Genomic DNA, 17,211 nt, shown 5'->3' with positions numbered 1-17,211 from the left:
AAAATATTGTCCTTTCGTGTAAAGACATACAAACCTTAAACTTTTTGGGGACCACCACAAATGACGAGAAATCATTGTATTTTTTTTCTTGAATTGGTATAAGAAGTGAAAACTAGATGCCTTTTTTTTCCAAAAAAAAAGCAAATAAATATAAAACACAACAAAATAAAACAGAAATGTATTTCAATGTATGTTGATCCATAAGCATAACAACAAATTAAATTAATGAAACAATATATATATATACACAAAAATTTAAGCGAACTATTTGTTTGAAAAATACCTAACCAGAATTTAATGAAAACTAAATAGATACTGGAAAATCATGTATAGCATTTTATTACAGATAATTACCCACGAATACTAAATTAAAAATTATAATATAAAACCTATTTTGTTAACCCAGACCTTGGGATAACAATACTGGTTTTAATCTTTTTACAATTTTATATCCACAGAAAGCTGTCTGTAATACGATGCGATAAATAACTAGTCTAATTTATCACAGTCTGCTCAGAAATGTAGTGATAAAAGTTAGTATGATATTTGTATTATACAAGGACAATCACGTACATGAGTAGCATTGTACTTGAACTAAGATTATTTAATTAAAATAATAAGGTACCTAATTAATGCACAAATAAGTATTTTTTGAAATAATGATCATTCTTACTAGCAGAAACAATAAGGAATTACCGTTTAGCAGATTATAATTGGCGTGACTTTGTTTTAGTGGTCGACTTTGCTACAGCAGCAAGACGCGGATAAGTAAGTAAGTTAGCGTGACTATTTTAATTATAATATTCAGGGCTCGGCAGCCGCGCATCAGCCGACTAAAATCCTGAAATAAGCCATATACAATTTTAAATATCAGCTGTAATTCTTAACCTGACCCAAATATGACAAGCGGATTTAAATTTGAGTCGCGGCTGCCAAACCCTGACAATATTATTCTAATTACTAATGAGATCTTTAACCGAACACAATAACAAATTATAATAATAAAAAGAATGAATAATACATAATTACATAAAATAAATTGACATATTTTAAAGACTACTACTGACATTTAATTTGCAGAATGAATATTTAGAATTTTCAAGAGTGAATATTAAAGTTTTAATTTATGAAACATTAATAGGTTATCATATTTTTTACCTACGTTTCTTGTTTAGAAATTGAGTATTTAATCCGGGATGGAAATAATTTCAGATGCACTTTCACTTCCAACCTGTAATAAAATGTCCTTATAAAACAATGGATTTATTATTACTTGGAAGTTACACTAGATTTTCATGTTCTAAGGTGAAACTCACAGCGGGCTAAAATAACGATACCCCGTGTCTGCCCCCTTTACCTCATGTGTCATCACATCCCCTCCTACTGGATAAACGAACTGACCAATAAATGATGTCCATGTTAGCAACAATTTTTCCCCCAATTTTTAATCCACGTATACTCTGAGTCTACATCCATCTATATAACATTCACCTTTCTTGTTTTTCCTTTTAGGGGATGTAACAAACCCACTCAATACTACAAACCTGTTATAGATTTGCCATGATCAAATACTAAACATTTCTGAAAAATGTACAACTAACGTCACAGTTAAAGTTCTTGGTGGATATACGTCCAAGCAGAAATTTCATTAATCCTATTATATAAATAAGTACGTTTTTTGTCTTAGTCTTAAGATTTCGATAAGTAGGAATCCGAATGAGTTTCTATTTAAGAAAACCTTCACATAGGTAATAAGGTGGTTTTAGGCTATTTTTCTCCAATGTGCTAGAGGAGCTACTGCTAGTAGAGTTTAAGAGTATTTAGGATTACCTGAGACAAAGTGATGTTATACTCCATGATGGTTTTGTTCACCTGGAACTTTTTCACCTGACAGTCTCGCAGCAACAGGAAATCACCAGCCTCGCGAATTTCCTAGTAACAGTCGGTATGAATTATTAGAAAGAAATTATTCAAATCATGGAAAGAAAACGAAGTAGCGGGTTGTGTCGTATTTTCACAGTAGCTTTTCTCCTATTTCTAGTCCCTGCGGGGGGCTCTAACTCTTCGAGGCCTATTTCCTAACCATGCGGGGCAATCATCAACATTTATCTAATTATCATTATTATTATCAGTTTCTATCATTCTATATTTATAATTAAACAATGCGACCCAAGAGTATTGAGGGGAACCTAATTTACCCACATCCCTTTTGTTACAACAGAGAACAAGTTTAGCGCCAACATTACGCTACACAAAAATATCAAAATTAACAGCAATTTTAAAAGGAATTAATTTGCTGATTCACAAAATATGTATCTCTATTACCTGTTCCGAAGCCTCGCTGGAAGCTACACCTCCAGTATACACAAACTGGCCATGATCACTCGCAACACCCATCTTCTTAATCCTAATATCAACCCTAAAAATATGATTATATTTTTATCTTGAAATGTAAATAAAATATGCATGAAATTCAACATTGAAATTGTAAAGTACCGGTTCTATGCCATACTGTAAAAGAATGTAATAGCATCGTATTACAGACGATTTTCACGAATATTGAAATAAGATTCAAATCAGTTTTGTTAGCCAGGGCCTTTAGACCCTTGGGGCTAACAAAAATAGTTTTAACCTATATTTTTTATTTTAATATCCGCGGAAAGTTGTCCATAATAAAATACAATAAAAAACTATCTATTTCACCCCTTTTCATATCCAAGTTCAAGTTAACACAAACACAACATAATCTAAATCCAATTAAATTTCTGCCCTTGGAAGAATAAAAATATTTATTTACCTAAGAGTTTTCATGACGGCAGTGGGTGCAAAAGATCTGACATAAGCATACCAATATCCAGAGGCATCACGATAAAATATAGCGTAGCAGAAAAACTTCAATGCCTCCTATAAAACAAATAAAATACACTTTTAGTTATATTTTTGTAGATATTTCTCTAGAACAAGACAGCTTTTCACAAAGATAAAACCTTACTAAAATCTAACTTCGATTCCCAAAAATTTAGAATCAATTGGTCCAGCGGTTTGTGCTATCTTTCTATAAACACACCCACACACACACACACACACACACACACAGATATAAAACTTACAACTTAATAGTATAGCGTGGATTGAATGTTTAATTAGTAAATATTAAGAATAAATTGTCTGGAAATAATCAAGAAACCTATTAAAAGTGCCTTCATCCGATTTAATATTAATATTTTTGTAGCCTGACTGATAGACTGACTTATAAAGTAAATTATCAAATAAACTGAATCTTTTTGATATAGAGAATCTTCACATTTTTTTATAGTAAATTGAACCTAGTCTATCTTAAATACCAGCTGAGAAAATAAAGAAAATATAACCTGAGAAATAAGCATAACAGGTTTCCAATGTGTTGGTGTTGACTTAGAGAAAACTGTCTGATCCTGAGGTTAAAAAAGGAATAGGTATTATTAATCTAGTTGTGATTTGTTAAGACAGCCTTCTAAATAAGTTAGATATCAGTAGAATATTTTTTTAAAAATAACCTAAACCGCCAAGGACAATCGATACATAATTACATGGATGTTGCATCAGATTTTCATGTCCTCAAATAAAGTAATACTTCCAGATGGCTTAAATAACGATATCCCCAATCTACCTTCTTGAGTCTTTACCCCATTCACTCCCCCTAAAAATATACGAACTGCCCATTTAATGAGGTCCATATTAGCAACCTAAATACTCTCTCGATCAGTCCTTCCAATCCAAAGGCACTTCCAAGCTGGACCAGTCTACCTTAGCCTTCAGAGCCATTCTTTCTCCCAAAGTTACAGAACCATTTTGCCGGCTTCCCCTACCTACATTATTCTATTGGTCAGAGGTTCTTAACCTTGGAGACCTGCTGCGGATATGACACAACACACGTCAATATATCCACGTATTCTATATCCATTTCAAGGACTAATGCAAATTTCTAATGAAACGATGCCCAAGACATGTTTTTTTCTGAATTGTAATGAAATAATAACGATCAATACATAGAGCACTATAAACTATTATACATATTTCCTTTACCTGAGAAAAATCACCAATAGTTGACACAAAATAGGAGTTAGAGGGTTTAGCTTTCACAACCTGAAATACAATTTTTTTTGTTTTAGTTTTAGGAATAAGGTAACTATAGCCAGCGAGCGAATAAAATCAAATTTGGGGGGATATAGAAAGGTCGTCTAACCCCCCCCCCCCCAAAAAAAAAAGGCACGAGAAAATCAGCTGAAATTACCAAATTCAGTTGAAAGTTACAGCTGGTTTAGATCTACAAATTCTTACATATAGATTTTATTAAGAGCTGGATGTTTAGCATGGAAGTAACCCCATCGATCATGTATTTTCGTTTAGACTTGACCTAAACTTCCTAAAAATGTATAAAATATTTCCATAGGCCAAAAAAGAACTCCCATATATAGAAAAGCCCTGTATTTGTATCAATTTAACAGAAGTATCTAAGGAAAAAGTGTAGAATATATTGGTAGCTACTTAAAAAACGGACAGACAAACTTTATAGGGACCATCGTTTTAGATGTTCCTAAGGCAATAATTGGTGGAAGAAGTGGAAACTAGATGCCTTTTTTCTCTCAAAAAGGCATACAATTTATTACCTGAGCGCATTTGACTTGAATAACATGCTGAATAAGTTTGTTTAAAGGTCCCATCCAACTACAAGCACCTCTGAAATAAAGCAATATCATAGTATTTACCTAATCCTTATGTAAAAGTGCCAGGATGTCTGTAGCAAAGGATCTCGCTAATCTCTGGACCATGGTTCTCCTTTACACTGAAGCTTTTTATAGGACAAGGGAAGGTTTATATATTTGGGGAGGGGCACCTCTTCCATCCCATTCCCATGAGAAATCGCCCCTGGAAAACAATTCACCCCCATCCAATATTTTTTACTACTTTTCTTTTAAAAAACTGAAATGAGAGGTAGAGGGTAGACTTTCAATTTCACCTTAGGAAGCCGCTATCATTTTATAATTGCCCAAAGTCCAATGATTGACTAGAAAATTATTTTTTACCTGTGATTTGCTGGACACTTGACAGATCTGAACATGCACACTGTCTCATGATTTTCCAGGTTTTCTACAAGATCCTAAAGCAAATAAAACAAGGATAACATTTGTCAACACTCAACATCCTTGAAAGTGTAGCTAAATAAATCAACAGTCGGACAAACAAAAATTAATACTTTGGAGGGTCGTAGTTGATTTGAAGCAAATTGTTAAAAATTTGCTTAAATATAGGACAAACTTGCATAATCATATTTTAGACTTGATCATACTGATGCTCGCGTCGTGTATAATATAATATTGTGTCCTACTAATCACAATTCCAAAACAGGTAACTATAACGTAAACTGATAGTAAAAGTAGCTAAAACTTTAACATACATGTACAACATGAAACGTAATGATTATAGAGTTGCTTCGCTTTATAAAATTGTATATTTTTGTTACAAGAATCATACCTAATTTAATGTTCGATTGAAAACTTTAAAAACAATTCTTAATTGAAGACAGCCCATAAATGTGGAATAACTTCGCGTTCATAAAGTTATTGGGCGATCATTTATTTTGAAATAGAAACTAATAATAAAAAATAAGATAAGAATACCTGTACAGAACAGCCGTGTACACGAAATTTGCAGTGTAGAGGGTAATCCTAAAATATAATAGATGAATATAACGTTTATTAAACTTCTTGATAGGTGTTATTTTTAGTTTCACTATTTTTTATTTATTTTTAATAAACATAATCGTACTTGTTTTTTATTAGTGTGTTTTATAACATTACTAGCTGCTTCGCCCCTAACTCTAGAAGCTTTGCCCCAAGGGCAAGAGGTAATTAAAAAAATTGAATACCTGTGTCGATGGTGCTTCAAAAAATGGGGGGTGGGATTTTTTATTTTTGGGGGGGTTTGGGGTGTCTCACCCTTCCAAGAAAATAGCCTAAAACCACCAAAGGACCAGTAGGTATATTCCCTGAAGAGTATAATCTAAGCGGTTCAGTGATTACCGAGGGACAGACAGACGGACAGACAGCATGCTACTTTGTACTATAGATAACTGTAGTAACCGATATATTATTACTTGGATGTTGCACCAGATTTTAATGTGATCGCAGCTGGCTAAAATAACAATTGCCCACATCCACCCCCTTAACCCTCTCCCCAACTATAAGATAAACGCAATGACCAATAAATGAGGTCCATGATATTAGCAAGCTAAATTGATGAAAATCTTTTGAACAATTACCTTTAGAGTAGTTTCCAGAAGCTTTTCTGCAATAAGACTTCTGCAGTCAACATGTTTATCTCGGCATGTTGGACAGTGTCCTACTCGAGGTTGACAATCCTTAAAAATATGTTTTGTGTAACTTTTTACCAAAATATTGCACATATTAAGTAAAGTCACTATTACTAGTTATTTATCGCATTGTATTATAGACAGCTTTCCTAGGATTTTAAAATTAAAAATTTCATTCATTCCAGTTTTTCGGCCAAGAAAGGCTGAAGGCCCTTGCCAACAAAATTTGTAACAATTTTATGATTTTTATCTTATTATTCGTGGAAAATACGATTCGATGAGTCAGAACCGGTTCTAGTCAAGAGGATATTAATCTGTTTGGAAGTCAAAAGAGAAAAATTTTTATGTTACGGTCATCAATTCAAATCTTCATTACCCTCAATATCAACAAGCTTTTAATTATCAAACTAACATTTCCAAGGTTTATACAAAATTCATTGCATCCACTTATTAAACGGTCATCTCACCTTACAAATGATGTGTCCCTTCTTACAGCTGTAAATTGGAGCTCTTCTGGGGGTTTCAAGGCACACGGGACATTCCATCCACTCCAGTTGTTCAGCCTTTCTTTTCCTGAACACATTCATTTATCAGGAATAGGTATGGATGTTTGTAAATACATTCCCATTGAGGATAAACAAAATTACCCCAAATTATTGATTGAACATACACTGCTATTTTGAAGAAACCAATCAAGATTTAATAAAAGTAACCTAAGTATTCATGCTAACCAATAAGAAAACATGATATAACTTTTGGTACCAGTATAATTTACACCATTCTCTTTGATAAGTTTCAGCCGTGCATTACAATGAAACGCTGTTTTAAGTACCTCCCCTTTCACTATTAACAAGCAGGCTCTATTATATCTAATCGTACCTGTCCTCATTAGTTTCCTGCTGCTTGACACTAGTGAACGGCTTGGTGTCTTCATGTTCAGGTATAAACTGACCGTTCAGCGCAAACTGGCTCAAAATTTCCTCCTCGCTTAAATCTGACATTTTAACCCCTTTTTCTGACACGTTTAATTCATATCATTTTGAGTAGTTCTGAAATGTTATATTTTTTTTACATAAAATCAGGTACTCCCAGAATTTTCTTGTTTTAATCACAGTGAAAAATCACAAAGTTACATAAATCTCTTAATAATCTTAACCTATTATTATTACCTATCTTTTTTAATTTAAGGTAAAAAGACAACTTTTGTAGATAATGTACTTAAAAGGCAAGTAGAAAAATGATCCTCTGAAAGGACATCATTGCTGAAATTAGGACCATTCCAAGATTTTACTAATTCATCAGATTATTATAGACTCTTGAATGATCATTAAAAGTATTTATTATAAAATTTGAACTATTAAAGATTTTATCAGTCCAACAAGATAATGTTTAATGGTTTCTCAAATAAAATACTAAACATATATTAATAATCTTGCATCTTTTCACCTTCGAAGCAATCATTTATGATAAATGACCATTCCAAGATTTACCTAATCTAACAGAGAGGTGTTTACAAGATGGCGGATTGTTGGTCTTCCGTGAGGACAGTTCCAAGGTTGTTCTATTTGGCCCATGTGGTCCAACAATCTTCGCATTTCACCTGAAACATAAATAAAAACATTAAATTGTAATTAAGTCTTAAGTTTTAATAACAAAGACACTCTATATAATATAATACAATGTTTATCAGTCCGTCCATTTGTCAATAGGTGCTGCTATTTTATATATACTGTTGATTTTTTTAACAAAGACACTCTATACCAATGAGTATATAATTGACTTAGTCCGTTGATCTGTCATGTATGGTACAAAAATTAAAAAATATAACATAAGTCAAAGATTATGTGTAATATTTAATATAAATATATTCCTGTTCTTCAAATTACATTGTCAGTCTTTCATTATTTATTTGGGTGCTCCGCTACTTGTCCATATAAATAAAATTATTTCAACATTTAATGAAACTGTACCTGACCAACCATTACTAAATAAGGCACTTACCTGTAGATAAAGATTTACCGATCATAACACTTGACCTACAAGCTCTTGAAGCAAACATGGCCCGAACCCTAAATGAACAAACAGGCACTTGAGAATGTGGCTCTCAAAAAACAGTTATATCTAATTAAGAATACTGACATTATAAAAAGTACAGTGGGGTAATCAATCCTTCCAATTAAGACTCAATGAAATTAAGTACCTTGAATTTCCAAACTTATAAGATCTATTATGTAGTATTTGGGAAACGGTAAGACGGTCAAACGGAAATAATCTAGTATTATGTACCTGGAAGGTCTTAGAACCGAACCATCCGCTGATTCAGACAGCATGAAGATCAACTCATCAATGTCCTGCTTCCCAAAGGTCCAGTTTTTGCTCATGGGCAGATGGCTTAGTTTGACCCGTTGGGTGGCTGGTGCATCCTTTATCAAGATCAATAAAGGTAAAAGAGCAATAAAGAAGAAAAAGTATTTTTTTTACCAACAGGTAAAGATTTTTTTTCTTCAATTTTATCTTAAATTCACAAAAAAAAGAGTAAATTGAAAGGGAATACCTAATACCTATCTATTAAATAAAATAATACCTACGGGTTTAAAGGAAAAACAAAAGACCTGTCCTACAACTAAATGATTGTGCATTACAGAGAAGCAAAATAACAGGTAGTTATGATCTTACCTCATCAATTTGAAACTTGAAGCCATTCTTGAGAAAAACATCAAGATTGTCCATTAAGACATTTTCGTTAACCGCAGTAAGTTCCAAGGACTGAGCGGCCACCATGGGCTGGCTGTTGATGACCGTTGTAGCCTAGACGTTTAAAAAACTATAATATAACTATATTTCCTTTAAAAGAAAGCCCTTAAAAATAATTTAAATGTCAACCGGTGACGTTGGCAGTTAGTTTTCATATAATATATATAATATAGGTGGTAATGAGGTAATAACTTTGTTGCTGAAATTACAATTAAAAAACCTTGAAAATCAATTCTGTATGCTAAAATTCTCCACCCCACATTTTAAATGTGAAAAAATCAAATTCAGGCTCTATTTTTTACATTATACAATATATTGGTAAATGTTGGGTTGTTCTAGAGTATTACCATTCAGTAGTTTAGTTAATAAAATTTAAAATACGAAGAAAATTTTAAATCCCTAATAGTTATTCTTCATCATTATTGCCATTCATTTTTTCTTTGAACCCAGGCCACGTACAATGGTTCTCATATCTTCTTAAGATTTCCTATATCATAAAATATTTCTCGGGTATGTGGGTGCCTATCATCCTGAAAGATCCAATATAGCTCATAATTTGTCCTGGCATTAAAGACTTCCAACATGCATTAGTGTTTTATAGTTATGTATGCCTGAAGACGTTCAAAATTGTACTTTTCATCTGTAGCGTGCTGGTCAACAATAAAGATATCACGATTCAATCCTAAAAAGTATTTTTTATGAATTATAGAATTAACTTTTAAAAATATCCAGGGCAATAATTTATATTTGAAAATACTGAAAATTTGTATATTTCTGTGGCGTAATGTTGGCGTTATACTAGTTTTAATCTGTAACTAGAGGGAAGTGGGTAAGGGGAGGGGGATTTTTACACAAAATTGTTTGTCAGAATCCTGGTCCCTTATCCATAGTTAGAAAAAAGATTAAAGCACAAATGGCGAAGCTTATGAAACACAAAATACATTTTTATCAATGCTAACTTGGTTTATTTTTTGTTGGTTAAACTTAACTAACATAATAACATTTATAGCACAATACCTGCAATTATGAAACCAAGATTGAACTGTCCAAATATTTTCATGTTTGCAAAATCACTTTTGGATATTTGACGCATTAACTCTTTCTCTGCATTTTTATTGTCCTAGATATCAAATTAAATAAATAAAAAAGTAGGTACCTATCAAATCATAACTCCCTTACTTAAAGTTAAACCCTTTAGGCATTTCACTGTAACTACAACCAAGAAAACTCACAAATACAGAAGTTTAAGATTAATTTTAAAAATAGAAACAATCTGACCACATAATTGGTATATCCTTGCTTATGGCATTCATTTACGAATAATCAATATTTAATAGGTGGCAGTAACAAGGACGTCCAAGCTTTCTATTTTTGGGGGAGGGAGGATATTCAGTTTGGGAAGGGGGGGGGGGGGGTTAATCACTCCTTCCTCCCCTCCCCCGAAAAGTCCTCTGGCAGTGATTAATAGAGGTATAGATATAGGAAATTTATCAACACCAAATGAAAGCTACACGTTCAAGCATTAAGAGGAAGGGATGTATGGAGATAAGACAATATGGCCCATAAATATATGTAAATCACCAATGATGACATATAGATTACCCCTTCTTTAGTACAACAATTAGTGATTGGAATGTTTCGACACTCAACTTAATAAATCAATAAATCAAAATTTAATAAACGTCCCCAAAGTTTTTAAGCCAAAAAATATGAAAAGTTGTTATAAAACTTTGGCGATTAGTGTAATGAAAAAATGTAATGTTTCCTCATTTACCGATTAAGATATACAATTTAAGTAAATGTCTACAATCCTTACTGGTATTTTTTAATTCTTTACCTGAGGGTTTATTTTGGCAGAAAACTTTAGCTCTGTCTCCTTATCTTCTTCATCTTTCTTTTTAATAGCATCCAGGCTTGATTTCATTTTATCCATTGAGAAAGATATGTTGACTTCCTTTCTTGTCTTTAGTTTGGAGTCATCAATGTTTATATCCATATTACCTACTTCAATGCTATTTGTGACCTTTTGACCAGAATTGTCTTTTTCAGCAATAGTAGTTTTGTCTTGACTGAAAGTATCTACATTGTCAAACTCAATCTTAAAATCATTAGAGGTTTCAATTGAAGGAGATAATTTTGAGTCACCAAGTTGTGAAGATTTTTTATTTTCAGCATCGGAAGATTTTTCTTGGCTTAGTGAAGCTGCGTCGTCAAATGTCAGTTTAATATTTGAGTTATTTTGGCTTAATGTTTCAGGATTATCAAACGATATTTTCAACCCAGTATTGCTATCACTAGGTTTTTCTTGGCTAAAAGATTGAAAATCATCAAATATAATCTTAGCCGACTTTTTATTTAAATTACTTTTTGATGTTTGGCTTAGACTATTAAAGTCATCAAAGATTATAGTAGACTTTGTTTCTTTTAAGCTGTTTCTTTTTTCATGTTGGCTGAAGCTATTATAATCATCAAACACAATTGTGGAAGATGCTTTTTTGTCATTAGATACTTCAGAACACTGACTTAGACTTTCAATGTTATCAAAAACAATATCAACAGTTTTATTTTTATTTATCTGTTGACTAAGGGTAATTTTAGAATCAAAAGTTTTTTTAGAATCAAAAGTTATTGTCATATTAGAATTTGAATTTTTTTTGTGGTCAATATTTTCAATAGTTTCTTCATTTTTACCAAAATCATCCAGCTCTTCATTATCCTTTGTATTAGTAGTTGTATCTTGAGAATTATCGCCCGCTGCACCAACAATTTCAACGTTTTCTTTATCAACCTCATCGTATTGCTTTGGCACTCTGGTGAAGAAGGAATCTACCTAAAACCAATACAGATCATTTGATTTTAAGAATTTAAAAAACTAAGATATACATAAACTTACCTTTGGTTGTTTTTTAACTTGTCGTGGAATTTCACATTCTTGTTGATTACAATTATCAGAGCTGAACTTTCTCTTCAGATTAGACAGATTCAGTTTGTGTTCATTTGTATTTGTTTCTTCTGATTGAATATTAAATGGAGCCTAAACAAGGATGATAACATCTATTAGTGGCAAAGCACAAAAAACATGGATTGAAAAACGGACAAAGTTACACAGTTGCATGACATGTAAATTTGAAGACTTTGGTACATTTAAAAAAAAAATATTATTCCTATCTTTTATTTATGTTAGTTTCAAATTAATAAAAGAAACGAGTCAAAAAAAATAGTAAGATTTATTAACTACACTAATGAAATCTGATTTGAAATAGGTAGATAAAATTATAACAAAAAATGAATGATAATTTACCTGTATATTTATAATAATATCTCTAGGTGTGTCTCTATACATAGCATCCAAAGATTTCTTTATCAACCCACATAAGTACTTCTCATTTTGTAAAAATACCTATAAAATATAGATGATATGATGTTTATTATAACTGTCCCCAAAGTTTTATAATAACGTTTTCTTATTCGTTTGCTTAACAACTTTGGAGTACTTTCTTGAATTCTGATTGGTTGGTTCGTTAAGATGAGTGCCAAAACGTTTCAACCACTAATTGTTATCTACAGAAAGGTGATTTTGTGTATCATCATTGGGGATGTACATCAATTTATCGGCCATTGTCTTATCCCATAAGATTCATGGATTATTGGGCTTTTTAAACATATGTTGACATAACCTTGACCGAATTGACTAACCTGTCGCTTATCCGGCGTAATGTTGACGTCCACTGTTGTTCTTGTTGTTAAGATGTTTAGAAAAACAAATGGAAACTGAGTTCTGAAGTTTTAGGATTTTTTTCTTGTTATAAATAAACCGTGAAAACAAGAATTAAATTTGTGAAAACTTTCAATAATCAACTTCATTTAAAGTTTAAAAAGGGAAAAAAGACACATAGGTTAACAAAAATTAATTCATAATTTTAAAGCTGATACTTTTTATACAAATATATACGATAAGGATAATTTGCTTGATGCATGTCAAAATAAAGATTATTCTGTTAACTTTTATTTATTCTAAGAAAAAACACCTTCCTGTTATAATGATGATAAACCTCGTTGATAATTTTGCTGATCTTAGCTGGGTCACAGGGCCTTTTTTAGTAATTACAATTTAACTTTAACTTTTATGTATGTTTTTGTGAAGTTAAAATTATCATTCATATAATGTTTTGTATATTTTATTTTGCAGTAGAGGGAGGTATTTAAAATTATAGCCTAAAGTGGTTAGATATAAATGTTTTGAATCTCTAATTTTTTGTGAAGATTTAACAATTAAAGTTGTTATGTAAAGACCTGTTGTTAATATAATAAAACTGTCTGTCCGCAGCCCCTCTACCTTCACCATAATTACAGCTTGATATATACCCTAAAAAAGAAAAGTTGATGTTAAGAAAAGAAATTTATATTTTTCTCTTTAAAGGCAAAATGATTTCACTTCTACAACACTGGTCTAATCGTTCAATACAACTATTATTCATTCAGGTTGCTAATATAGACTTTTTATTTATTGGTCAGCTCGTTCATCCAGTAGGACGGGAGGGGTGGGGTAGAGGGTGTGGATGAGGGTATCGTTATTTTAGCCATCTAAGAGTTTCCCTTTATTAGAGTACTGAAAATTTGGTGCAATATCCAAGTAATAATATATCGTTTGTTGCTGTAGATAGTTTAAACATAAACCTGTTAATGTAACATCGGGAGGAAGACCAGACTTTATGCCCAACTCAGCCAACTCCTCTGGACTCAATGTTTCTTGTGTAATTTCCCGCAGCGTAGAGGCTTGTTTGCTTCCATAAATGCTGAAAAAAATTACATTATCATCAACATAAGACAACGTTTTTCATGTTCAAGGTGTATCCAATTGGATGGATGGATGTACCACTTTGTATGCTATTAATGATGCTAAGAAATTGAATATGTTAACCTTATAATATTTTCTCTGACATCATCTTCGCCTTTAGTACTGAGGACAACGGTTCGTTTCCCTTTGACAGTGTTAACACATTGTATTCTAACTCCTGTACTAACCAAACAGTAGGAACTAAGAACCTAAATGAAATATATTTGTATTAACCTTTGGGGATTTTAAGATCGAGTTGGTTAGCAAAAAAATGAGTATATACAAATGTGTTTTGATTGTATTAATATATGAACAATGAACATTTACCATGTAGTTCCAGAGTAAGAAAGTCAAATCACGAATAGCTTTATAAACTGACTACCAGATAACTTACATGTTTACCTTTGCAAAGCATTTGATGTAAATATTATTAACATGATGACCGCAAAAATTTAAGGTATTTTAACTGTTCAAAATCAGATTATGTTGTCAGTTTCAATCAATTTTCATAACAACTGTACGCATAAATCAAAATTTTTAGCTTTCTGGGGTTTTTCTATATTGTTGTTCCCCACATCCCTTAAAATAATTTACACACAATACCTGACACAATTTCGCAAACTCCTTCTTAGTATTTCTGTGAAATTCCTTGACTCTGACAGGCATAGTCGAGAATATTTCTTTAAGTATAACAGTAGTTCCAACTGGTCGTGCTGTTTTTTCAATATTAACGATTTTGCCATTGTGGTCGTAGCTTATGTTTGAGCCATGTTGACTGCTTGAATGCCTGAAGAAAAGAAATATATTAGTATCTTAAACCATAAAACAAAACAAAATGGGTTTCATGTCACAAATACAAGGTACTCTTTTCTTTTAAAAATGTTACGTAAAATGACTGTGTATATCTCTTAACGCAGCAAACAAATATTTTTTAATTTTGAATGTATTGCCAAATATTTGTCTTATATTTCAGAAAATAAAAAAAAAACATCTTGTAAAAAATATTAATTTTACCTTGTAGAAATAGAAACATTAGCTAGGGCACAGAGAGAAGACAATGCTTCGCCACGAAATCCAAAAGTCTCGACACCAACTAGATCTTGGAATTCTCTCAGTTTCGATGTGTGATGTTTTAAAGTGAGCCCCTGGAAATTGCTCTCTTCCACACCTATATAAAACAAGAATACAATATTTATGAAGACGAAACTAAAAGATAAAATGCAGATTTCGCTACCTATCTAAAACATTATTGGGTATATTTGGCGATATTTGAGTTCTACTAGGACAAGTTAAAGCACTTAGAATCAGTTTTAAATTAAACGCTAATTTGTTTAACACGTATTTCTTTATCTGTTTAAGTATGATTGTTACCTTCAAACGAAAAAAAAATAACATGAGTTAAAAGCCAATTTTTAAGACGAACAAAAACAATTTTTTAAAACTTTTAATATCCTTTAGCATATATCTGATAAACATATATTTAAAATGTAGACAATAGTTCATTTACCTACCTGACCCATTATCACTAACTTCAATGATGGAAGAGCCATGATCTTTTAGCTTAATTTCAACTTGAGTTGCCCCTGCGTCAACACTATTTTCAACTAACTCCTAAATAAAAACAAGGATGAAAATATTCATTAATAGCGAAGCACCAATCTATAAAACATTAATCAAAATATTCAGAAAATTAAGAAACTGACTGACAAAGTTATATGGTAGATACACAATAATTAAAGAAATTTTCTTAGTTAGCTTAAAGTCAAGAAAATTATATCTTCCCGAAAAAAAATCAAATCACCCCCGTAGCATTATTGACTTACATAAGAAGTAATTTATGCAACTTATAGAAATCACGTTTCCTTTTAGACGGACGCCGACGGATACAGTGTATATCGACATTCAAATTTCAATTCACAAACCTTAACTGCTGTAGCTAGATTGAGAACAACCTGACCAGAACAAATTTGATGGACAGTTGTTCTATCAATAGCTTTAATGTTCTTTGCAGATTCCTTTGTTGCTTCTATTTCATCTTCAACACCTAAATATATAACTGATAAAGTTATTGTGAAGGAGAAATAAGATCATACATTCATTAATCATCAAAATAAAATAATGTATTGAAAATTTATATAATGTATAATTATATTAAATCGTCTATTACATACCAGTATTTAAATCAGGATCTGTTATGTCTTTTTCTTTCACTTCTTCCATTTTTGTCTAATATATATATATGATATGTTTACTAGAGATAAACTCGTATTATATATTCATAATTTGTTTGTGTGTTAACCTATAGCAGTATTCTAAATTTTACATAATGTATTAAGAGAACTATTGAAACAATTTTAATTCAATTACTTTCAAATGAAACTCCATTTTAGTACAATAAGTTTTAAAGATGTACGTCGAAAGGATCGATATTAGAGGTGTTTTAAGTGTTCTTCTTAACATGCATAGATATCCATCATTCAGAGGTGCTGGAACTAATGTTACTATTAAGCCAAATATTAAATTACAATTCATTTTTAAGGGACATGTAGATAAAAGAAATTATTAAAAAATGCGCTGAGAATTTCACACACAAAAAAATACTTAGCCTTCTTCACCTAATAAAAACCGAGAACGAATCCCCCCGGACAATACGGTCATATATATGTATAAAAGATTGTAGAGCAGCTTCGCATTTAAAAGTTGTCTGTTCATCAAGCATTAGCCAAGCAAATATGAAACTTTTCTTTGATTCAAACCGAGTCAACGGGTTTGTTATTGTCTGAGCGCAAACACCCCAAATTATTAAGTCCACATAAAAGTCGTCTTTACTTTTTGGACAAAATATGTACCGGCAATTCACCCCCCCCCCACAAAAAGAGCATTTAATAAAAATATAAAAATGAATTTGTTAAATTATATATAAAATTGGAAAATATCTTTGATGGAGTGGCAGTATGATTGTTTGGCCACTAAGAATTCTCAAACAGTCTAAGCGACCCTACCAAAATTATTCATTACAGCTTATTATGTGTCATATTTTAGGATCATATGATAGGGAACCCAATACTCCACTTCTCTTTAGGGATGGAGGAGACCCTTAATTAATGGGCCTAAGCAATTATATTCAAATTTAGAAAAAAATATTAATTGGCTCAAAAATTTTCTTCCGTAAGAGGAAAAAATATATTAGAGAAATTTTGGTAAATATTGTCTCAGTGGCATTCGTACCTTCCGCGCCAAAAACCAAAACAAACAAAATTTTCAGATT

General features: G+C 31.7%; 2 protein-coding genes across 3 annotated transcripts; both read right to left on the bottom strand.

The window, feature by feature from the left end:
* Positions 1 to 165: 165 nt before the first annotated feature.
* LOC145314329 (uncharacterized) lies at positions 166 to 7,424 on the bottom strand. Of its 2 annotated transcripts, XR_013877739.1 has the most exons (13): positions 7,232 to 7,424; positions 6,820 to 6,925; positions 6,302 to 6,400; positions 5,661 to 5,708; positions 5,067 to 5,140; positions 4,650 to 4,719; positions 4,071 to 4,125; positions 3,372 to 3,439; positions 2,798 to 2,904; positions 2,326 to 2,419; positions 1,831 to 1,932; positions 945 to 1,231; positions 166 to 786 (listed from the first exon to the last, which is right to left on the bottom strand). XR_013877739.1 is itself a non-coding variant. In XM_080154205.1 (12 exons), the coding sequence occupies exons 1-12, from the start codon at positions 7,351 to 7,353 to the stop codon at positions 1,187 to 1,189; spliced, it is 990 nt and encodes a 329-aa protein (XP_080010331.1). In that variant the 5' UTR covers positions 7,354 to 7,424; the 3' UTR covers positions 166 to 1,186. The 2 variants fall into 2 exon arrangements, 1 of the variants encoding a protein (XP_080010331.1); XM_080154205.1 differs by having other exon boundaries at positions 166 to 1,231.
* Pms2 (mismatch repair endonuclease PMS2) lies at positions 7,400 to 16,680 on the bottom strand. Its single transcript, XM_080154193.1, has 19 exons — positions 16,115 to 16,680; positions 15,866 to 15,987; positions 15,455 to 15,554; positions 14,958 to 15,111; positions 14,547 to 14,730; positions 14,028 to 14,152; positions 13,784 to 13,902; positions 13,400 to 13,472; positions 13,142 to 13,198; positions 12,803 to 12,887; positions 12,408 to 12,506; positions 12,000 to 12,140; positions 10,944 to 11,936; positions 10,124 to 10,226; positions 9,718 to 9,788; positions 9,029 to 9,160; positions 8,639 to 8,775; positions 8,354 to 8,421; positions 7,400 to 7,952 (listed from the first exon to the last, which is right to left on the bottom strand). The coding sequence occupies exons 1-19, from the start codon at positions 16,161 to 16,163 to the stop codon at positions 7,843 to 7,845; spliced, it is 2,922 nt and encodes a 973-aa protein (XP_080010319.1). The 5' UTR covers positions 16,164 to 16,680; the 3' UTR covers positions 7,400 to 7,842.
* Positions 16,681 to 17,211: the final 531 nt, after the last annotated feature.

The sequence above is a fragment of the Acartia tonsa genome, chromosome 1, assembly GCF_053477335.1.
Source record: "Acartia tonsa isolate MP-2025a chromosome 1, ASM5347733v1, whole genome shotgun sequence".
NCBI lineage: Eukaryota > Metazoa > Arthropoda > Copepoda > Calanoida > Acartiidae > Acartia > Acartia tonsa.
Note: the sequence above shows the minus strand (reverse complement) of the source record. Positions and strands in the feature narration are given on the sequence as shown.